This window comes from Dromaius novaehollandiae, chromosome 2, assembly GCF_036370855.1.
Source record: "Dromaius novaehollandiae isolate bDroNov1 chromosome 2, bDroNov1.hap1, whole genome shotgun sequence".
NCBI lineage: Eukaryota > Metazoa > Chordata > Aves > Casuariiformes > Dromaiidae > Dromaius > Dromaius novaehollandiae.
In genome coordinates, this window is record NC_088099.1 from 139,299,960 (window position 1) to 139,323,605 (window position 23,646).

Sequence of the window (23,646 nt, forward strand, 5' to 3'; positions counted from 1 at the left end):
CACCCTACAGGGCCTGGCACACCCAGGCTACATGCACTGGCCAACTACCTGGATCCACGCTAAGTCTCTACCTGGAAGTGTCCTGTACATCCCTATTCCTGCTCTTGCATCTCTCAGGCTCCTTGACTACCTCCTTTGTAATCCTCTGCTGCCACCAGCTTGTGTGTGTTGGGCTACTTCTGGATACTCTGCAGGTTACTAACAGCTCTTGGGCTGGTCACCACTGCTGTGCAAAAAGCAAGAGTGGTTGGCATTGAGGTTGTGAGCACATATTTGCATGTGTTCATGTCAAAATGCATTTCATTGTCTCTTCTTGCTATTTCGCTTGATTTCTAGATGATTGAACTCTGGAACAGTGATCACAGAGGTTGTAGTGTCCCTCAAGCTCTCACTTGAATGCTACGGGATCTCCGAAGGAGGTCATAATTTCATTTAGTTTAATTTAATTTCTTATTCTACGCATGGATTCCTTCTCTAACTTACCTTTTCCCTTGCACTGTGAGAGCGAGCAGCTGTGTGGTAAGCACTTGTTCAGTGGGAAGTTGGAGTAAGGCTACCTTTGTCTTCCTGCCCACTCAAATGCTGAACACTCATAGTGAGGAGGAGCGTGTGGAGAAGAAGCTAGACACTCAGACCAGTCAACAGAAACATCTTTTTTATGAACTACTGTGTGTGTGCACTAATTTGGATGTGTTTGGACTCACTGAACACATGCAGATCACCGGTCCATTTATGGCACATACCACATAGGACATGCTGGACATGGCGCCAAATTGTATGTTGAACCTGTACAAGCAGGTACTATTGAGCAGGAGTTTCTGTGCATGAGCAAGGCAACTGCACACTGCAAGCATATGAGACATTTCCAGATAGCTGCCAACCCTGGACATCTGCAGATGACCACCCAAAACAAAAGCACATGAGGAATAGAACTGAGGCATTAGTTTTTTTGGTTTTTTTCCTAATATTTCAGAGGTTCTCCCCTCCACATACCCAGACTTGTATCCCTGTATCTTCACCTTCTGTTCTGCCCAGCATGAAAAATGAGTTATTCTAAAACCTTTTGAGAGTCTGATCGCTATACCACATTAAACAAATGTGGCCTGTTGGCAATGTCTGTCAGCTCAGCCAAGTGCTCTTACTGAGTGATGAAAAAAACCCATTAAGATAACAATACACTGAAATGCGGTCTTTTTATCTTTAATATGACATCTGACAAAAATCACCAAGGTGTAAGATGGCCTAAAGAAGATCTGCAGTAAAATTCTTCTCTTCTGTATTAATTTCATTTACAAGAAAAGCTCCTTCTCCTCCTGCTGTCATTTTCTGACTGTTCTGTTTCACCTAAATTTAACTGAAGCCTGAAGGGCTCTGTGTAGGTGGCAGCAGAGGCCATCAGCCTCGCCAGGGAGCAGCACTAATGCCAGTCAGCTCTGTGAAAGGGCCCCGTGGTGACACATCCTGTAGTGCTGGGCTGGGCAAGCAGCTGTCATGTACTTGTCACCCAGGAGCTGGGAAAGTGTTTCCTTTTTTAAAGGGAAACACTCCAAACACTAAAAAATCTAACTCTAAGCCTCTTAATGTCAAGATGTCATGGAAGAGACAACTCAGTTAAAACACTGCACTGTTGCTAAGAAGCCACATGGTTTAAATCCATTAATTACATATCAATTACCTGCTTTAAGACTTGGACACATCCTTACTTACAAGTTAAAGACCAATGTATAAATAGCACACCTGTGGATCCATTTTTTTCATATAGCCAGAAACTCAGTAAACTCCCCCCCAAACAGACAACAGCATTCCTAGAGTATACATTTCTATTATTCTTGATATCTAACCATAATATTATTTTAATGAGAAAGGTTTTTATATGAGGGACTGTGAGATCACGCCCATATGTAACTGATTAGTTCTTTAAATGGGTTTTGCAAGTGTCAACTTTAAAATAGCAAAAGACAAGAATTCATAGGGACTTGATGTAAAAAAACTTGGTCAGTAAATGCATATGATAAGCAACAGGTTTCTCATTTCCCTTAAAACAAGACCATTTGCCTTACATCTGAGGGCATATTTCAATATGTAAGATTACAGCCTTTCAAATTTGAATATAATTCTTCTGTACTATATCACAGCAAACAATATATTAGGGAAAAGCTTCTGCAGTCCCAGCAGGTGGCAAAAGAAACTCCAAGGCAAGGCGATACTATACCTGGAGCTGATTTTCAAGTACCTTCTCTGCTATCCCTCTGATAACAGAAACTGAATTATGTAAACTTTCAAAAAATATTTCCAGGCAATGAAATAACCACCGAAAAATCAAAAAGGCAAATTCCAGCATTCCATTAAGGAGATTAAACCACAAGTTCAGAAATGGCTGGACATGAGAGAAGACGACCTCGGTTTTACAGCCTGGCACAACCTCGGTTTTACAGCCTGGCACAACGCTCGCTCTGTGCAACACCCCACGGCGAGACGCGGCCGCTTTCGCAGCACGGGCAGGACCCTGCGCACCGGCCCGCCGGTACCCACAGTCCTGACCACTGGGCGGCACTACTGGGCGTATTTCAGCACATGCAGTATGCAAGTGCTGGCGAATGTTAACTCTGTATTGGCACGACGTCAAGCAAGCCAACACAAACCAAAGGCTGTGCGTTTCCACCGCTTTCTCCAGAAAATGGCCTTGTATATGTATTTAGCTGAGTAAAGAATAAGAGCTTGGCGATTTGGCAGTGAGAATATCCTATACAGGCTATGACATGTGATGGGTAAATAAATGAAAAACCTGGGAGCAGGAAAGGGCAGAATGTTTTTGTGTTGAATATCCTTATCATGGTGATATAATCTCCTCCAGGTTTATGTTTATTTCTTCAAATGACACATCTAGCTAATATCACATCTTTCTCTCTTAAATAACTTCAGTTTTTTGCCCTAGTAACTTTAGTTTTTTTCCTTTGATATAACGGCACCCAGCTACTCCCCCCTTCAAAAAAACTCCGTACTGCTAGAGGCTTATGTCATGCTCTGGCACCGTTACCACCAAAAAGCAAGAGTAAAGTGAATGTAAAAGTTGACAAATCAGGTGATTTATATTTTTCATTAATTTTGAAGTAATATGTGTTACCAACTCTAAGGATATTGTCCCCAGTCTCACAGAAACTGCTGTTTTCTTTAAAATCCCTAATGCTGGAAGCCCGTGATGACAAAAGAATATTCAATTTAATGTTTCTTTATAACAATTTCTTCCCTCATGGCTATAGAAAAAAAGCCGAGATTACTTTCTCAACCTTTAAGGTTCAGTCATATCACAAAGGTCAAAGAAAAAGAACCAGCACCTATTATTCATTTAAAACTGTTTGGTGAACACCCTCCTCAGTCCATCTACTGTTTCTCAGGATTTGACTCATTTTTTTTAAATTTTTTTTTTTCTAATCATTTAGGGTTGGCAAGACTGTAAACAGCAATACAACATACAGAGTGCTAATGAATTAGGATTTGCATATTTCCTTGAATATGTAAGCTGTAATATTTTATATATATGCATATTCTTTTCTCTATTAACTTAAATAATTTCTTACATAATAAGGACCAAACTTGGCCTGTTATATTTTCATCTGTTAAAAGTAATTAGAGAAATATTTGAGCTGAACTTCACATGGGTAAACTGCCTGATACCAGAATTACATTCTTCACCCACAGAACAGAAGAGAGACTCTACAGAGTGATGGCATAAGCTTCTCTCTTCTCTTCTGAAGAGTGCGGGTTAATCCAGCGTGTTTTGGGGAGCACTTTGATGTATTAGGGCAAAACGCCAATGTCAGCCTCAGCTGTTGAGTGAGAGAGCACTGATATGAAGTAGGACATTCATGGGACACATAGAACTTTAGTGAAAATGCATCTGAAGTCATAAGGACCATCCAGACTCTAATCTTATTTAACCTTTTGCTGAGATTGGCAATGGAGATGCTAATTACTGCCAGAGGTTCAAGCTTTTATACGTGTGTAAACACCTATTACATTTTTATTTGCATTAAAATCTTTTGGGATTGGAGCTATAATCAGCTCTGAGATAGGGAGAAATGGATCCTGGTATCCTGAGGATCCATTGCTCTTATCAAATTGGCTGATGTTGACAATGTCTCATTTGGACAAACCGTACAGAATATTTGACCAAAATCTGGCTTTGTGTTCACATAATCTTTCCACGCCACCATTACTAATATTCAAAGCAATGTCTCCCGCAAGAACCTTTCTGCGTGCCAGTGCCCTGGCTGGTTCGCTCGGGGAGCAGAACTTCAGGACGAGGAAGCTATCGCAGAGGCTCCTGTTTCAGCAGTTTACGGTATCACACACTAAAACATTGCATCTCTTACAGAGACAGGCATGAAGAATAGGCCAAGAAAAGGGGAAAAGCTCCAGCTGACACAAACATAGCTCAACAATCAGCAACAATGAGCAAGGAAAGCAAAATGAAAAATAAAAAATGACGATAAATGGGATTTAGGTAAAGTACCATACATCTATTCTTCTTCCTCTGTGTGACTCTTTAATGTTGTTGCCAGGGCCCCTAGATGGAGTAAGAGACTTGATATACATGTCCACTTATCTGTCATTCTTTATCTTACACATGCAATCCTTAAAGATATCCTGCAAATCCAAGACAAAATAAGAGTTTCAAGGCACAGGCAAAATGTAGGTTTTTCAATGGAGACAAAATGAAATGTGAAAAATGAAACTAGGGGAAGATCAGCACCTTCACAAGAGATGCAGTGTGATACCAGTGTCTGCTTCATTTATAAGAAATTGAGTTCAGCCTTCTCAAACAATATATGCTGAGGGATATGTGTTCATTCCTTTTCTCATGCTACAGTAAGGTCAATGAGTTCAACAGAGTTACTTTCAATTTACCTTCTGCCAGAAAGGGAGACATCCATCTATCCATCTACGTGTGAACTAAGAAAGTGCTCAGAGTACACAGAACTTTTACTGAAATTAGCCACACTGCACAGAGACGGGCCAAAGACTGCTCTCAGTTCCACTGTGAGAACTCTGCTGCGGCCAACAACAGTATCATAGATCTAATTCAGTTTGAATTTCGGCTAAAATGGCTTAATTCAGCACATGCAAAACTGCCTCACTAAAGTCACTGTATATCATAAAATCATCAGCCCTAGGAAGCTGAATATTCATTGTGTAGACTCCTAGAGTTAGATTAAGAACCTTGTACTGAGGACACTACATTGTACAGTCTCTTCACACTTACAAAAGCAGGAAATAATTTTTATGGCTCACATCATCTGTTCTCACACTTTGTCCTTAGCATACCAGGTATATGCTGTAGGAAAGCGTCTAGTAAGACTTACAGAAAAGGATCCTAGCTGCAGCTGGTAGGTAAAAAATATGAGATAATGGTTAAGCTCAAGCTTATCTTTGAATCCTCTGGGTATTGTGAGGTTGAACGGTAGCATCAGAGGTACACAAATTGACTTTTAATGTAACTCTTTGAAAAAAAAATGAATACAGGGTCAGAAGGAAAAAAACACTTCCAGAATTACTGAAGTAAAAGGGAGAATTATAGTAAAAATGAAATTCAGCTCCACACTCTGACTTTCCTTCTGTGGAACGTTTATTGTCTTCATCTAAAGAAGCATGTAATTGCTGAGAGCCTTCACTGCAGCCAGCCAGCTTCCCTGCTAGCTCTGTGTGGTTTTATTTGTAGAAATTACTGGAGAGGGAGGCTGGAAAGGAATGTAGCAGGGAAGGAGGAAGGGTTGGAGGCAGATCAGACTGTCTAATGGGTGGCCACAGAGGAGCTCATTGCTTAGGCAGGGAGATGGTGTGGATCATTCCAGTATGGTGGAGGAAAGCTGCGCAGGGCATTCCCTGGAGCTGCATGACGGCACCAAAACTGGAATGGGGCAAAGAACAGAAACGTAGAAAAACCCAATTCAGCAGGCACAATGAAGAAGGACCCTGACTGCAATGTGATATAGCAAACAGATTGGGCAAAATGCTGCAGCTTATCTTCTTAGGAGAAGAAATTTCTGCAGGGACATCAAAATTGTCTTCTGCTGTCAAAAAAAGCAGGTACAGCCTGAGCTCACACCTCACTGCCCAAGACCTAGGAGCTGTGAATGGAGGCAGGGCTGGCTCAGGATGGTGGAATCAAGCTCCCTGGGAACAAAGGCTCTGATGTCTGCTCCAAGGAAGATGTCTTATATTTTTTCTCTTTCTAACATAAATATGGTGTCGTATGGGAAAAGATGAGCAAAGAAGCAACACGCAACAGGCAGAAGTCACACTGCCTAATGCATTCTGGCACATGAGAGAGGTGCCCATGTGGCAGCGGGGCAGCCCGGCACAATACCTGGAACGGGACAAACCTGAAGAGAACTGGGAAAGGGTGCACAGGCTCACGGTGAGAGATGGTTTGCCTGAAGAAAAGGTGCTTGGAGTCAAGAGCATAACAGGAAAGGAGAGAGCAGCCAAGAGTGTGAGAGCTGTGCGGAAGTCAGAGATAAAGCGCATGCCACATGTGATTACATGATGCCAAGGAAGAGACAGGGAAAAGATAACAGAGCGGACTGAAAAATCAAAGCAATACTCTAGGGAAAAACTGAGATGGAGAAAGAAGGAAAAGGTCTCACGTGAAGAAGCAACAGCCCTCAGAAGATATGGTGATCCTAGCATCACTGAGGTATCAGTCTGTTGAGGTATCAGTCTGTTTGCATGAGATTGGATGCCTGCATATATTTTGCAATTGTGTATGTTTAAAAGAGTACCAAACCAAAACTAATAATTGTTTATACTCTTTTGTTTGAAGTGTTCATTAGGAGGACCAAGGAAAATAGGATATACAAGCTTTCCGGTTTGGGATAACTAATCCAAAGCATGCCAGATCAAAAAGTGACTGACGCCTGTTACCAGCAACAGATGTTCAGAGACACCAGCTGGTGAGCAGATTGTCCCACCTTAAACCTGTCTCCAAAAAGCCATCAGGAGTAGCACAGTGAATGGCAGGTTTGGCAGAGTTCAAGAAGTGGGTGAGGAAAGATCTTGAACTGTGATCCAATTACAAAAGCTGTGTGCATCAAGCCAGGGCTGAGCTACCTGTCTAGCAGAGGGCAGTGTGTCGGTACGCTTGGGACAGGGCCTAGCCAACGCACCTGCCTGCTTCTGATTCAAAGGCGGCCAATTCAGTCATTTTCTTCTGTAAAGGACAAAGTAATATTAGCTGGCAATTTTCTGCAACTCGGTTCTTAACAAGAGCTGCTTGGAATCACGGGTTTATTTGAAAAATCAATCTCTAAGCAAATGAAAATCTGAGAGTTCGAAATACAGATCTTTGTTTGACTCTTTCTGACAATAAAATGAATTCCAAATGTCTGCTGACAGTACTTGGATTAATCTTGTTTGAGACAGAATTACAGTGGTAGCCTTTAAAAGCAAATTACTGGGGACATCTGAGATACCACTATCTCTTACGTAGTAGCAGTCCACTTTCTGGCAACATTGAGAAAGAGACTGAGTTCGTAACAGTGGTGTCTCCATGAATATATCAAATACACAGGTTATACATCAGCTGTCTAACAGCTACTATGACCTGTCAAGCATATTAATAAAGTTATATAGTTAAAGGGAAAAGAAGAGAAAATTTAAACCCATTTTCAGGATATTGTGCTGCGAGTGAACACTTATGGACTGAAATCCTTATGAAGGATGTGTCTGCAGGGAATATGCTAAATCAAGCCCTTTTGAACTTTTGATTAAATAATTGATGCATAATGCAGAATGTATAATATATGCATCCTTTTCCCAGAGTTGCCTGGAAACCCATATGGAATGGTACTAGCAGTTCTGGTAGAGCATTTAATCTCTAAGTAGCTGGTAAAGACAAAGGAATAAAAAAGTTTTTAAAATCATTAACTCATGTTTCTTTCCATTATTCAGATACTGCAGGATACCAGAATTAGTAACTTACACAATGGTATCAACGCTCTTATAATACAGAGCACTTTTTTTTTTCTTTTTTAAAGCTCTCTCTCTTGGATTCATGTGAATGATCGTGAACCTCAGCTTCCATTAAAACAGAAAACAAATGTTTCCAACTTCTATATTTACATAATAATAATAATAATAAAGATAACAATTAGAAAATATCCAAGAGCATCAAAAAAGAAAAACAAAAATAAGAAACCACACTGTTTTGTTTTCAAGTGATGGGATTTTTAAGCAAGTCTCTTAAAAGTCTGATCACTGGGTTTCACAATATAAGAATACACTGATGAGAAATTCAAGAGCAAGATTGTTCTCCCAGGAAATAATGTTTCAAACTGCAGTCAGACAGACCTTCTGCACTCCTCAAGTAGGCAACATTGCTTGTCATTCAGCCTGATCGCTCTGTGACCCAGCCTGAATCTACCTTGTGCTTATCGCTTCCAAGATGGAATGAAATATATGAAAAAATGCAACAATAAGAACAGAACACTAACCATGGAACCCTGGAATGACAAAGGATTAATTTATTTAATCTAAACAATTCTATAATCATGATAATTTTGTGGCTCCATCTCTCATGATGATCCTAACAAAACAAAAATGAGGGGCAACCACTAAATTATAGACCTTCAGAACGAAAGGCAGGATGTTGAGAATGATGGCTTCTTGCCATGGCGGGGATCTTCATGAGATTCTTACGCATAGAGTGTACCACCACTGAGCATTTCTTGTGGACTCTGTTTCACTTTAGAGAAAATAAATATTCATTAAGCCAAGGAAAGAATGTCTTTATACTGTGGTGGCAAATGGTCTCATTTAAGTAAAGAGAAGTAGTTGTCAATTCCTAAATGAATTAACATATTAATATGAAAAACTTGGTGGGTAAGCATTAACAAGAGACAGGAATGCCTCTAAGTATCCTCCAGCTTTATGTTTAAAAACTTTTCAGAAAGGCAAGATCAGTGCATATTTTCTCATGCAGAAGAAGAAGTTGAACCTGGGTCTACCAGTGACTTCCTAAGCCAGTGGATAACGTAGACATGCACAGAATCACTTCCTGCGTGGAATCAAGACTGTCATATTCTCTGCTTCTACTACAAGTGCCTGGTACTGAGACTTTTCAGTTTGCAATTGGTTAAAATGATACTCTGAAGTGTTAGCCCAGTACAGAAAACAAAACACCATTAATTTTATTTTGGTTTAATCAAATAAATCTTAAAATGTGATTGCCATCCTGAAAAGGGCCATTAACTCACAGAGCCTGATCTCATTATTCGTTACCCATGCTGGATAAAATCAGTTTCAGCAGTTTGCTGTAGCATTACAGGAGGTATAAAAGTACGGAATGAAAACAGCTTTAAAAAAAGCACCTAAAAATAGTGTGTTTACAATAACTGTCATTCATTCTCAGTGTGAAATTATTATATTTTAGGAGGGTGAGAAATTATTCTAACTTAAAACAAATGTAAAAAGGCAGATCAGATCAAAAAGGCACCCAAGAGCACGTATGGAAATCAAGCTGACATGCTTCTGTGCCTCAGGGATGTGACTGCTTAAGCCTAAAGGAAGTAGAAGGAAAAGCAGGAGGGAGGTGGCAGAGAGCACCATGGACAGTCACAAGGTCTCTAACACAGTTGTGGCAACTGTGCTCCCTGTGTGGAAACAACTGAATTAACATTTGGATAAGACAAAACAAAGAAAAAAAAATTACTCATGCAGGAGAATACTGAAGGGAGAAACAAAGAGCCTGAAACCCTAAGGTGTTGGAATTAAACTGTCAGAGAAATGAACTCCCTTTTTGCCTGCATTAATTAAGCCCCATAATACAATCATCACCATGGCTTTAAATTCAAGGCTTTCAACTGCCAATGATTTATTCTGATTTAGGAATATCAGCAGATTTTGCTGTTCTGCAGCCAGTGTCATGGAATAATCTCACAACATCTTCAGAGAAGTCTATCAGGGACAGCAGCAGTTTTCCAGCTGTACAGTTCTGTATCAGTGAGTGATGTTTAACTGTATAATGGTTTTGATTACGATATGTTGTTATGTTCCACTCCTGCTGCCACCATAGCCCAGAGGGAATTCACATGTGAACATGGTATTTCATCTCAGCTGGCTTTTCTGTATGAACAATTAGGTCTTAATAAATTCACTGAAATCAAATATTAAAATAAACCAACTACACAATGATGAATGGGGATAACTATAATTGTGCCTTTTGATGGTTGCTGAATACTGGTTAATGTCGTTAGATTTGTGCAACTGCCGTCCTTGGTCACTCACGCCTTGTTTTAGGAACACCTCTTCCATGTGTGAACGCTACGGATAAACACCTGTCTGCATGACATCTTCCCACCTGAGTGGGAGTGTGCATGCTGTCCATGTATATTGGATGTTTCAAAACCTGTTTTGATCTACTGGAGGTCAAGTGAAGTACAATACCCTAATGTTTGACTTGGTCAGAGTGACAGTTGTTCCTAAGATTTTCAAGTTCTGTGACTGACCAAGAATTTGCAGACCTCACAGCGCTCATCTGTAGTTTTTCCACCTCCTCCCTTGACTCTTGCACTGTGCATTATTTAGGGCTACCTCTGAAGCACATTTAGAAGCTTTAGCTGATGAAGTCAGCTGTCCACACTTTCCATTGTGCAGAATGGGATAAACACGTACCACTTTTGGTCAGGTTTCTGCACCTGCTTCCTGTCTGCTTTTATTTTCTCAAATAACGAAATTTAAGCCCCAAATAACTAGAGCTCTGTTGTTTCTGAGACTACATTCAACATAGTGACCCACTGGAGCAGTCACATCAGCTCATACACTCCTGCTTTCCATTCTTAGATCTGAAGATGATGTGACCACCAGCAGCATTTTCTTCAAGGCTTGCCTCTCCATGACATTGGTATTCTTTTGGAATTACTCATGGCACAATCTCAGGATCTTCTTGAGACTTTTTTTTTCTTTCTTTAACAGACGAGGTACCTACATCTTGTGTTAATGTCTATGACTAAGAGAAGACCTACTTCCTATTGCTACAGGAGTTCTGCAAAGTAATAAACAAGTAGCCTGCAATCCTCTCTCTCTCCCTTTCTCTCTCCCTCTCTCTCTCCCTCTCCCCCCAGCATATCCTCAGAGGTACCTACATTACCTACAGAATTTGTCTCTTCCTTACTTCTATTTTTAGAAATTGTCAGCAGAAATAGAATAGCATAAAATGAGTTTTTATTCACACTATGCTAATAAAGCTTCCCAGCTTTAGGATTCCTACATGTAGAATTTTGTTGGTCTCTTACTTCTGGGATCTTGTCACATATTGCATCCTACATTTAGTCACTGGCAGGCTCAGAAGCATGTCAGTAAATAATTTGTAAATGTTATTGTTACTTATTTGTAGTCTTAACATAGGAAAAGAATAATGCTTAAATCTGAAGGAAGATTTCTTTAAAAGATTAACATTACAATTTTTTTCAAATTTATCTACTTATCATGTTCTGAGCTCTTATGACAAATTTCTTGCTTCTCTGAAGAATAAGGCTAGACTGGATTCAATTTTATCCTGTTTAACAAAGAATTACAATGACTGATATTGATTTTTTCTCACTCTGCTGATTTTATTTAAACTGGCTGTTGGTTTAAATGCTCAGAGAGATTTTTATTAAAGAAATTCTTTTCAAATGCACAGTAGTTTTCCTAAAGTTTTACAGAATTATCACAAAGGCACATATTTGCAAGTTTGGAGAATGTTTGCTAAATATCTTTAAAGTTATCTTTCTTGTGCCAAAATGAACTGCAAGTAAGTGCATATAATATGATAGAGCAATTGATTTAATCAGCAGTGTTAGTACTCAGAGTACAACATATGTAGTGGTATTCTTTTTTCATTGTTGTCTCTTCTATAATCTTTGGCTACATGGTTTAACAAGCTTAAGGAGAAATATTGCAAGAGAGAATGGTTCTTAGAATATCGAGGCATCCCTGCCCTTTACACAGTTCCTACTTCACCAGTAAAATCTACCCTGCTAATAAAGGTTTTAGCAAAACACTTTTGTACTGAAAGAAGAATTCACAAAGGAGGAAATGGAGATGAACCTGTGTCTGCCTGCACTAAAGACAAGCCAAACAAACATCACATTGTTTGTTATAAAGGTAGCTGCCTGCTCAATGATGTCCTAGGACAGTCACACACTGCTCTATGCTAATGTGCAGCTTTGGGTAAAAGAGATGGTGTTAATAAAACCTCTACCCTGCTTTTCTTGGCACAGCCACTGCAGGTATTCAAAGCTGCTCTCTGCTTCCATCCTCATATGCTTTCAGGGTATAGCCAAGAGCAGCTCCCTGCAATTTATTACATTAGTTCTTTAGAAGAATCTCTTAAATACACTTTCTCCAAATAATTTTTTCACAGTAAGTCTGGTCTGGCATGAGGGAGTGAAGAGCTAGCTGGGGCAGGGGAGCACAGCTAAAAGAAGCCAAGGGTGGCCTGAGTGACCGGAGATCTATACACTGCAAGTCTTTGAGCTTTTTCTTTTTATAACTTCCCTTAAATGAAGCAGCCCAGATGCAGCAGAAAGGTTTTTTCCCCCTGCCACTTTTTATTTTCCCCTCAACCTACTACTGGCAATTTCTGCAGAAAAAAAAAAGAGTAGCTGGCATTGGCAAGAGGTCTGATATTAACCACTTTGGGGCAGTAAGTCGTGCCTTGGACAGCTGTTGCGTAGAGCTTGAAAGCCCACCAGGTAGATGAATGATTTCTCTTCCTGCTAACAACGCAATGCCATCTGGGAGAACAGCAGTCTAACAGAAACAACGGGAAGAAAACTGTACTTGACTGTGGAAAAATGTACGCAATCCGGCCATTCCAGAGCAACAGGATTCATTCCTTAAGTTGCATAGAACCTAACTCTTAGGATGACATTTTTGTTTAAATCTTGGTTTTGGTTTTTTTTTTTTTCAGAAGAGGTTGAGACAGTGTAAGTCTTGATATAAGACCAGCAGATCACTTCCCCTGTTTTATCAACAGCAACCAGCTGCCAAGCACTGCCCATCAGTGACTTGGCTCAAACTGGCAAACTGAAGGGTTCATGTATTCATTCTGTATACTAGGAACAAAAGCAACAGTTCCACAAAAGCAGACCACATTTGATAAATAAGAGGAACAAAATTAATTACAACTTCCAATACTTTTAGCCAAACAGTCACTCCCAGCAATGAGGATATTGTACCCTAGTTTTTCATCTGCCATGTATTGAAATTTTTTTCCTCTTAAAATTAAAAAAATTAAAAGAAACACATGAATATAGAGTATTAGTATCTTTTGGTTCATGTCCTTCTGAATGTAAGAAGACAGTGGCTGGGCAGTTACTAACCCCCTCCTAAGTTTTGTGTCCGGCAGCCTGCTTACATTGTGAATCCTTCAACTCATACTTTGGCTAAACACATATTAAAAATGAGAGAAATGTGCTGCAGAAGCGATTGAAAAGCTAACCCTGTGGCTAATAGCCTAATAAATGCTCTCCCAATGCTTTTCCTTGCAACTTGGTCTCTCCAGTATGTTTGGACAGCATAAGCTAAACATTTTGTGTAACACAGATAGATGTGACCTCAAAGCTAGGCACTCTCTTGCGGGTGGTGAAGCTCTAGCCACACCGAACGCTTGTTAGTGTTCCTACCACTGCGAGCAGCACTAGCGTGGGCAGGCTGTCACCCCAGCTCTGATACGAAGGCTAAAAAAACCGCTGGACTCCTGTTTTCTTTGCACTAGCCCTTTCCCTGCTGCCACTGCTGAAAAGAGTTCCCCTGGTTAGGATTTTTTTAAACTTAGTGTAGAAAGGCCCAGTAAAATAAACAAAACAAAATCCACCATTCTAAGTGTTTACAAAATAAAACGGAGAACAAATGACATAATCCATTACAGTTTTTATATGCATTTCCACTTTAAAATTCATAGCTCTTATAAATGTGCTAACAGAAGCCATAACTGTAACGGAAGAAAGACTGAATCTTAGAAGATATGGTAAAAGAAATACCACTAATCAAGTGCGAAACTTCTCAAGAGCCTAAAAGGAGGAAGAAAGACATGCTGAGGTTATGAGCAGGGTTGTCCTCTTAGAGGTGGTCTCTTGCAGTGGCCTTCTGGAAAGAAAGAGGCTGACTGACATTGTATTTACCTTGCGGCACCCTAAATAGATGAGAACTATAAACACCATTTCTCCTCCATACAGTTGCTATAAAAGTGCTTAATTTTCAGGATATTGCTGGAAACCCCAAATGTCTTTTACAAGAAAATTAAAACAATGTGGTTAATATGCTTAATCAATTAAAGCTGTGGCCTGCATCGAGACCCACCCTTCTGTGACTGAAATCATCAGCATGTCTGAGACAAGGGCCTTGTATAAACACGTTAATATTTAAAAACTGCCCAGGCCCTCTGATTAGTGCTTTCTGCCATGTACGATCAGGCCGTCCCCTCTGGTGACAGAGCTGAAGGGTAGGACGTGAGCGCAGCGGGAAGCTAGTACTGGCGGCGACAGGGAGGAAACACTGCCATACTTACAGTTGCATTTCTTCTGAACAAATCTAAGCTTGCATGCTGTTCTGTAGGTGGATAAACGAATGCGATCCAGATCTTGAGCCCCTAGTGGAAGAGAACAACAGTGACAGTTGTGCGGAAAATGACCTGCGTGTATCTTTGCGAACAGCGAAGCCAGAGAACAAAGAGGACCCGGGAGCTGCCTCTGCTTAACAATTTTCAAGGCTACCTCCTTTGCAGGGAGGGCGAGCGGTGGGGGAGAAAGGAAGGGGAATGGTAGGAGCTACAGTGTTAAAAGACTTTCACGAAAGAAGGCAGGGATCAGCCAGCCCACTGTGTCTGTCACTTTGAGGAGCAATCTGGTCAAGCTGCAGGCTAAAAGACACGCTGGCCAGGCTCCAACAGCAGGGAAAACCTCCATCTCATTTTAATATTTAACAACAAAGATCAGAACCAATATCTTCGGCTGACACGCTGGTACAGAACAAGGTACTGCCAGCAGACCAAAGTAGAAACAGCATCACACAGTAACTAAAAGATTGCTAAACAGCAACCTGCAGAAGGGGGCAAAAAATACTGTGACGAGTGAGAGGCACTCTCCATTTCGCAGTGATACACTCACTGCAATGGAAATGCCAAAGAGCCAGCTCCCTGGTTCATGCATGGCTTGGCCCTGGCTGCGCCAACTTAAAGACCTGGCAAAATTTCCAAAGCAACTGTCCAGGAGGTGGGTGTAGGTAGTGCTGAGATGGGCTGTGCTGTTGCCCTTTCCTGCCCACCCTGTTTAACACTGGCCAGGACTGGGAGGAGATGGGGCGCAGGAGCCAGCTGCGCTGCTCTTACTCTGGCTGGTAGCTACTTCACATATAGGAGCAGCAGAGAGGGACCAGAACGTGGGGCAGATCTGGCACCGTGCCTTTAGGCATCCTGCTGCCGTTTGTCGTTCATAACGTTATCCAAAAAAAGTAGATGAGTAGACTGTTATTTAAATGCTTCTCCTTCTTGGCTGGTATGTTTTACACAAAGAAGTGTTGTTGCATAGCTACAGTGTGGCCTATGAAATACAGGACTGTTTATTAATTATCACTCTGCATAGCATATTTCAGACACACATTCACTTAAATCTTTGCATTTTTTTTTTTGTGATCACCGCTCTAATAAAAGAGAAAAAAAATGTTTTATTTGGTTGAGCAACCTCCTCTGTGGAAAAGGTACTGAGCTACAAACAATGCAGCTTCTTAAGGAACTGTCCACATGAAACACATCCAAACAAGGTACACTTAGTCTCTAAGCAGAGTGGAGTGAAATATGGCCCTATTCTGCTTTTAAACATGTTTCCCAAATGCATTGAGATTCATCTTGACATTATTAGATTGGCCACTCAGCTTCCCTGTTGTACATATGGCCACGTCAGCATCATTCACCCACACTTTCTCGAACAATCTGGCATCCTCTGGACCCAAACATTTCAAGTGAGCTCTGACCTGCGAGATGAAAATGAGAATTATATTCTTCCTTCTCCCCAGACTCTGCTCTTTTCCTGACCGGATTCTCCCACAACATCTTCCCAGGGCTCTCATGTATTTCCTTTTGCCAGTTGGCTGTCTTAACACCATCTGTTCCTAGAAGAAGCTACCCTCAATTACTTAACGTCAGGTCTGGAATGTTTTTTATTTTTTCTTATCATATGCTTTATTGTTAAATTATGCAGTTTTCCTCTTCTCCATTAGTATCTTTTTGACAGTTTCTGTAAAAACTCCTTTTCTGGAAAAGAGGAGAATCACACTTGTAACACTACGTCCTTCCTTTCTTAATAGGAGCAATGTGTAACATGAATCTAACTTTTTCCCTTTTAATGTCAAAGTTACAAACGAAAGCTCTTAGTGCTCCTTTATAAAACTTCAGCCTTTAATGACATGCAAAGATTCAAAGCAAAGTGTGACTCTGGCTCAATGTATTTTCTAGGTTTCCTAGGTTTCTAGTATTAAGCACAAATTAATGATTTTGTAGGCAATAATGTTGCCATTTTTACTATTTGCACACACAATTGTGGACTGTATTATTTTAGGAGTAGGTGTTTTTTTTAATAAATCCCTGGAAAACAAAGGAAATGTACTATTGCTACATCTTTATGTTTAATTTAATCATGATTCATGTTTTGCCACAGTCTGAGATCTATTTGTCAAATAACTTCTGTAGAAAAATGACTTCAATTACATGGAGAGTGCTGAAAAATAAGTGAGAAAGATGTGTCGGACTGAGTATGGCAAATGAAACTCTGAATTTGTAACTTGCCTACAGCACTGCCAGTGGCTGCTCATCCTCTTTGCCCCATGGCAGTATTTCGCTCTGTTTCTTCTGAATATTCCTGTCTCATGTAATACTGTTGGCAGTTTGAAAAAAATAATCGAGGCATACATTGCAACCTTTGACTGCTGTTTTTCTACTGCATAATATGTTTTGGCAGCACAAAAACAATATATATTTTGAACTCTTTTCATCAGAGCAGTCTGTAGTGTGAGCATGTCAGGCAAGACTACGAGTAGGCTATTGATTTTGACATTCAATGGTGTATTTTGAGATATAAGACCTAAACTTTAACCACAGGACTCTACAGAAGATGATATTGGTCATGATACTAACCCACAAAGGTTTATGATTTGGAACTAGAGTGACAAATCTCCTACAGAAAAAGAAATAAAGAGAGTTAAACTAAATTGCTCTAAATAAAGGAAAACTTGCACACTGCCCAAAATGTAAAAGGAGAATTAAAGTCATCTACTCCTTGTTCAGAACAAGTTTCTTACTTAGAAAGGTAGGAATGGGTGGGTTTTTGGAACTTGTTCGGCTTTCTAAAAATATTGTGAGGTTTTATTTACAGACTCTATAGTCTAGGCAAGCAGTCTACAGACTCATAGTTCAGGTAAGAAGTGAAAACACTAGTGAAGTCCTCTATTGCATATATTTTCTTTCTCTAATGTTGGCAGGTTTTGGAGTTTAACTTTTGTCCGAAGCTTATTGTTGTTACAGTGTTGAGAAACTTTGCATGACCCACACAGTATGTAGGGCATGTGGAGCACATGCTTTCTGTTAAACATCAATTTTGTGGGGTTTCACACAGCTGAGGGGACCTGAGTGCCACAGCAGAAGGATGAACTTCTGTTTCAGTTAAACACACTCTTCATACCACAGGAATTGAAGGGACTCCTTAAAAAGCACAAATGAACATTTGCTGAATGTTGATGTTTCTTTGTCTCGGACGTATTTAATCTTCCAAAAATCTTGAATATCTCCCTCTCTGTTTTTTGTGTAGTTGGAGCCTGGTTCTCTTTGTGCATCTATAGTAAGAGGAGGAAGGGAGGCAGGCAAATGGGAAAGGATAGCACATAGGAGATAAACCCAGCGCAAAGTTTGTCAAAATACTAAAAATGTGAAAGAAAAAAACAGAAATAGAAATAGAAAATAACTATTTGTGTACAGTACAGAAAAATAATCCCTCCTACCCCTCCAGCTGCTCATTGTAAGTTCTCATAACTTCCTCCTCACTCCCCCAAATCAACCCACAAACAGCAAAACAGCCTTCAAAACTGTGGGAACAAACCACAAAAGCTCATAGCAAATTCTTCAGCAAGTACAAAGTACTTTCTGTTTTAGGAGCATTTCAAACTAACTGAAGTTAATGGGAGTTTTGCCATTGACTTTACCTGATACAAGATCAAGTCCTTTATATAACTCTAATTAAAGTATAGTACGTTCTGACAGTGGAGAAGTGCATCATCCTATTTTTCTTGCTTCTGGCCAAAGAACACCCCTTCCCTCCACCGGTCCAAGATGTTGCATAAGAAGGACAATGGGAAGATCCAGCTGAGTTACATCAGAAAACCTTATGTGATACTGAAATGAGTATAGGGCGCAACAGAGCTAGTGGACATATAGGCACCGCTCTGCTACACAGCCAGCCAGCCAACTTCATCATCCAAATTGCAACACTGTTAGGATGGCCTCTAGCAAAGCTGGACAATTTTCAGTAGGCAATCTGAATGTGAAGTCCTCATTTTGGAGGGCTTAGGGGTGCAGATGTAGGTCGTTCCATTGCGCTGGGCCTCACCTCTGGACAACAGTCCTGAACACATTTAATTCCCCTGCACAGACCTTGCCTTTTAGTGTACACAGTTGCCCAAGTCTCATTAAGGCTCAGCTCAGCCTCCCACAAAGAATGAAGAGGAATTAAAAAAAAAGAGGAATCCTGTCCTGTTCAAGAAACAGCCTGCTGAAAAACAAAACCAATGCCTATGCAAAATTTTCCTGGCTAGCAGTTCTGTGAAATGGTGGTCAACTCAAAGTTTAAAACATGTAGATAATTTGTAAATGCCTCAAAATTTAAAATTAAGAGAAGCAAGATCTTAAAAGGATGGATTCTCCAAAAACCTTCATATTTCAGAGAAACAGCTCTGGAAGCTTTTCTCCTTTAATTTTGCTCTTCTTTGTGTTGTATCCTTAGGTTCAGAGAACCGAAGTCTTGGCAAACAGGACAGATCTGGATAATCTGCTCCTAACGCTAACCTTAAGACATATTTCAAAAAATAAATATTCATAACAATCAAGGTACCACTGTTCTGTCATTTTTACTATATTGCAAGCCATAAATAATAGGAGGCTTAACAATTATAGACAAAGCTTAGGTAAACCTAGTAAAAGGGTGACTGTCTCAAACCTCATATATACATAGACAATCTACTTGAAAAACAGACCATTGTATGAGAAATAATATATGTGAAGACTGTTAAAAGAAGTGCAGGAACACTGGTTAATATAGTACACCCATAACATTATTCCGCAAGGAACACACAGCTTCACTAGAAACCATAAAAAATACACTAAAGTGGGATATGAGACTCAAAGAAAGATGTCGTCTTTTGGAGGTCTTTTTTTCTCTCTTCATTGCTAGCTGTGTATTTCAGCATTTTTGGCTCAAGAGGCCATTGATTAAATGAATACAGTCACAGAAGCTGGTGTGAAAAATCTCTCTTCCCTGGTATTTGGTCAAATCAGCCCATTTTCCTGTAGTTTTGGTCTCAAAATATAAAAAGCATTTGTGAAATGGAGATATCAGATGCTTGGGATGGAAAGTTTACATAAATTTTACTGACATTGCATTGCAACTGGCTTGATCTATCACAGTGAAACATGTCTAGGAAGTACTTACGCATTTCTGCAAACAGCTGCCTTCTTTCTGCCATGGTATTTCCTCTTTTCCCACAATCTTCAATCATTCTGGAAGACAAAATCATATGAAATATTGAGAATTATTCCCAGACCAAAAATATATACCTAAATATTCATAATGGATTCTGGAAAACCTTTTAAGCTGACTGGTGCTTCACGTGTACACAGTGCCTTTCGCCAGCCTCTCTGTGGTGTGCTTTCAGGGGAAGCTGGTCCCAAAATTGTCCTCTGTTCCCTAGCCTCTGCTTTCGAACATTTGTTTTCCCTCTCTCTCTCCCAAAGGCAATGTTCAGTTTTTCTGCTTGATGTAACTAACCGACTTACATAACGCAAGCTCCAAAATTCAGTTTATATTTTCTTAAGTAAGAAATCTTTAGTTTAAATTATGTAAGAGAGAAGAAATCATAAAAGATTCAGAAATTATTCAACAGTTTAGAAAATGCTTTTCTAGCCAATTCTAGGCAGAGGAGATAGAAAAAATAACACAAGGGCAACTAAATCCATACTCCTCGACATAACATCCTCTATTTACTCAAGTAAATATACTTGAAATAGTCACTCAAGTTCAAGACAGTATGGCTCTGATTAAATGAATTCCAACAAAAAGCTCAGAAGCAAGAATAAGTTCTTCCCTCAGTTCTCAGACATACAAACCTTGGGACTATTAGTAAGAGGGAGAAACTGGATACAGCATATAGAAAAGAGAGGGCTTCTTACACAGCCAGCATTCAAACCATAAAAGACTTCAGAGTGAAAATAAGCATCTTTAGTAGCACTTAAAAAATGAAAACAGGGTAACCTTCAGAACTTCCTATAGATAACTGCTCTAGCAAACCAATATCCTTCCCTATCTGCCAAATCTGGTAAGGGCTTCTGATCTGCATTTTTAATCTACATCCTTATCTCAACTAGATTACGTAAAAAAAAATTGGCCACCTGGGACAAAAGGCAGATGCTTGGTAGAGGCATTCAATCCAAAATATTCCAATATCTCCCATGGCAAACTCATATTAATAGGAAGGCTAATAGTACTGGATGCTGATGCTACTGTCTGCCTCACCAAAAGACTCAGGATAGAAGACCAGTTTCCTTTCATTTATCGGAGAAATAAATTCAGTCATGTAAGAGCTTTTATTTTCTTTCTTTTTTTTTTTCTCAAAATGCACTGTTCAAGTGAAGTGCTAGTACATTATAACTGTCTTTTCCAAATAGTCTATTCAATCCTGAGAGTACTGATAAAGGCTCCACTAAAGTGCTATTTATGGTGGACATGTTGTGATGTGAGCCACAGTCCCGCCAGGAAGCGTCCAAAGGGTATGGCTGCATCATGCTTGCAGGTAGATCCAAGTTCACTACTGTGCCCTAATTTGGCCGGGAGTGACACAGATGTGGGCGGCGTGGCATTACGCCTGAGCTAATACATCCTGCCACTCTGCAGAGATACCAGCCGTCCACATAGCGCTTTACTGAGGTGGCCACGCGGCCTCTGAGCCAGAGTGAGGTCATGTCTTGCTAGCTCAGAGGTGTCAGGGAAGGCTCACATCCATCTGCAAAACACCAAGATACACCTTCAGATACACCACCTGCACACTAAATAACGCAGCAAGTAGTGGTATCTTCTTCATGTGGATCAGCTTTAAATCACTGCCAATAAAAGACGAAAAAAAAGTGTAATCCCACTAACCCTAGCTTGGGTTCTCCAGCTCCTTGTGTTGTAGACAAATTTGCTGTGGTAAATCACCAGATCTCGTAGCTCAGGTAGGTTAATGAAACCCTTTAAAAAAGAATACATCTTTTACCAAGGAAGGCAGTTGAGTGAATACTCTAGAGCAAATACACTTTTAGATTAATTTTTATTAGTGGTAGAGTGGTTTGCAGGCCATCATAATTTTCTCTGACTTGTCCTGTATTCAGAGTTATTCTACAACAACGTACAACTAGTTTTCAGACAATACACTGCTTGTATTAATTGACCAAGACTGGGTCATTTTGTTTTGGCACAAGGATTACATCATCTTCTTTCAGTATCCTGATACAATTTACTCTTAAATCTTATGGATTTTTTTCCATTTGTTAATTTGCTATTTTCATTCCACGAATGTTCTCTAGCATTCATCAATCGCTTGTGTCACAAACATTCAAGCCACTAACTTGCTACAGTCTTTACAGAAAACAAATGCAAAAGGGGTGCAACTTTATTCTCCCTTTCTTCACACTGCCACTTGAATAAAAATGTTCCTTAGTTCTTGGTTTTAAAATATCTGCAGAGCATCCATTGGCATGGTGCTGATCTGTGGCCATATTCACCATGTGGAATAACCTTCCCTATCAAAATCAACTAAAAATTGTATTGTTTTTAAATAATGTAAATTGTAGAGCAAGATCTCAACCTCCTTCAGAGGGCTCATTGCTAAAGTATCCTTTCAATGGGGCAAAAATTGTTAACCGGTTTTCCCTTTAGTACAATTTATCCTCCTCTTACTTTTATTGATGTTTATACCTCTTCAGATGAAGTGTTTTCTGAACCTGGTCATCATTTTTCAGAATGTCCCACTATCTGCTGAAATAGCAGTACCCTTTTCACAGTTGTGGAAACAGAGACATACAGAGATTATGGGGCCTGACAATGGTCTCTAAGGAAGTCTGAGGCAGAACAAAGGAAAGCCCCGGGTCTCCCGCATCCTTTTATTTGGTAGCTCTTCAAAGACAAGAATACAATTACACTGGAATGTTTTACTGTCATAGCTGTGGCCAGGTTTTAAAATTATCTACAGACTCTGTGTTTATATATTTAAGAATCTCATTGTACCAGGTATGTTGCAGATGATAGATTTTAAAATAGTCTTTACCCCAAATGACAGTCTTAAAATTCTATGCAACAGGATGTATGCCACTAAGCTAACGAGAATTAATGGGTGGCAGTAATTTCAGATAAATATCTTCTATACCTCCTCTGCATACTGTTCTGATAGAAGAAAAATGATGATGATCATCAATATGGTTATTTTTCAGTCCCTATTGACAGGGATTCAATCATCTAGGTCCTTCGATCTTTTTTTATGCATTTTTAACTCTAGAATGCGCCAGGCCGAAGGCTAAGCTAGTGACATTGGTCATTGGGTGTTGTGTATCTATCTCCCTTTTTAGTCTTGTTCACCTTATTCCAGCTGCTAGGTACACAGCTCAGCTCTTTAACTCAGATTACAGAGACTCAGGCTTTGAGCTTGGGATGCCCTCAGCTCAGTCCTTATGGCTGCCCATGAGCATAATTGACTATAGTCATGTTCCAGTATTTTCCAGTATTTTGCTTATAACAGATGACAATTCATGGGAAAAAAGTACATTTTGCCCTATGGTGGAAAACAGGAAATCACAAAGTGAACTTCAATATATTTTACAAAAGATAATAAATTATGAAAGACATCACTTTGAAAAGTATTAATTTACATATACTCTTCATGTACCAGGGATTAGATTAGATTTGTCTTCTATTGATCTCCTCCACTATCTTTTTCCCTTCACTTTTCTCCCAAGGAAATAACTTCTCCACTGCAGGTAGGCAGAACACCTACTGTGCATCTAATTAAAATTCTTGTCATGGGCTAATTAGTATGGTACTGATTAGCGAGGTATTAAGGCTTCAGTGTATTACAGACATTCCAGAGAAGAAATTGTTCCAAGTGTACAGTTTCCAGTCTCTGAAAAAATACAGGTGATTGATGCAATACACTGAGCTGAATACTTTTATGACCTTAGTAGAGCTTGAGGGAAAACAATAAATAAACAAATAGTTTAGTCTGGTTTGAACTTTCAGTTACAGTTCCACCTTCATGCTTATCATATATCTGAAGCATAGCTGGTCTATTTTTAATATAAATATTTGTTTATAAAAT

The 23,646-nt window shown here is 39.8% G+C and overlaps 1 protein-coding gene across 16 annotated transcripts in view; it reads right to left on the reverse strand.

The window, feature by feature from the left end:
• The window catches only part of DTNA (dystrobrevin alpha), a 230,041-nt gene that overhangs the window by 76,464 nt on the left and 129,931 nt on the right, over nucleotides 1-23,646 (reverse strand). For 14 of the 16 annotated variants that reach the window (XM_064507579.1, XM_064507583.1, XM_064507586.1 and 11 more), the window contains 2 exons: nucleotides 19,734-19,801; nucleotides 14,552-14,632 (listed from right to left, as the gene is read on the reverse strand). In XM_064507579.1, coding sequence (XP_064363649.1) covers nucleotides 14,552-14,632; nucleotides 19,734-19,800 — 148 coding nt within the window. In that variant the 5' untranslated portion in view covers nucleotide 19,801. Of the gene's footprint in view, nucleotides 1-14,551; nucleotides 14,633-19,733; nucleotides 19,802-21,437; nucleotides 21,528-23,646 lie in introns of all 16 variants that reach the window. The other 2 variants (XM_064507580.1, XM_064507581.1) reach the window with 1 other exon arrangement.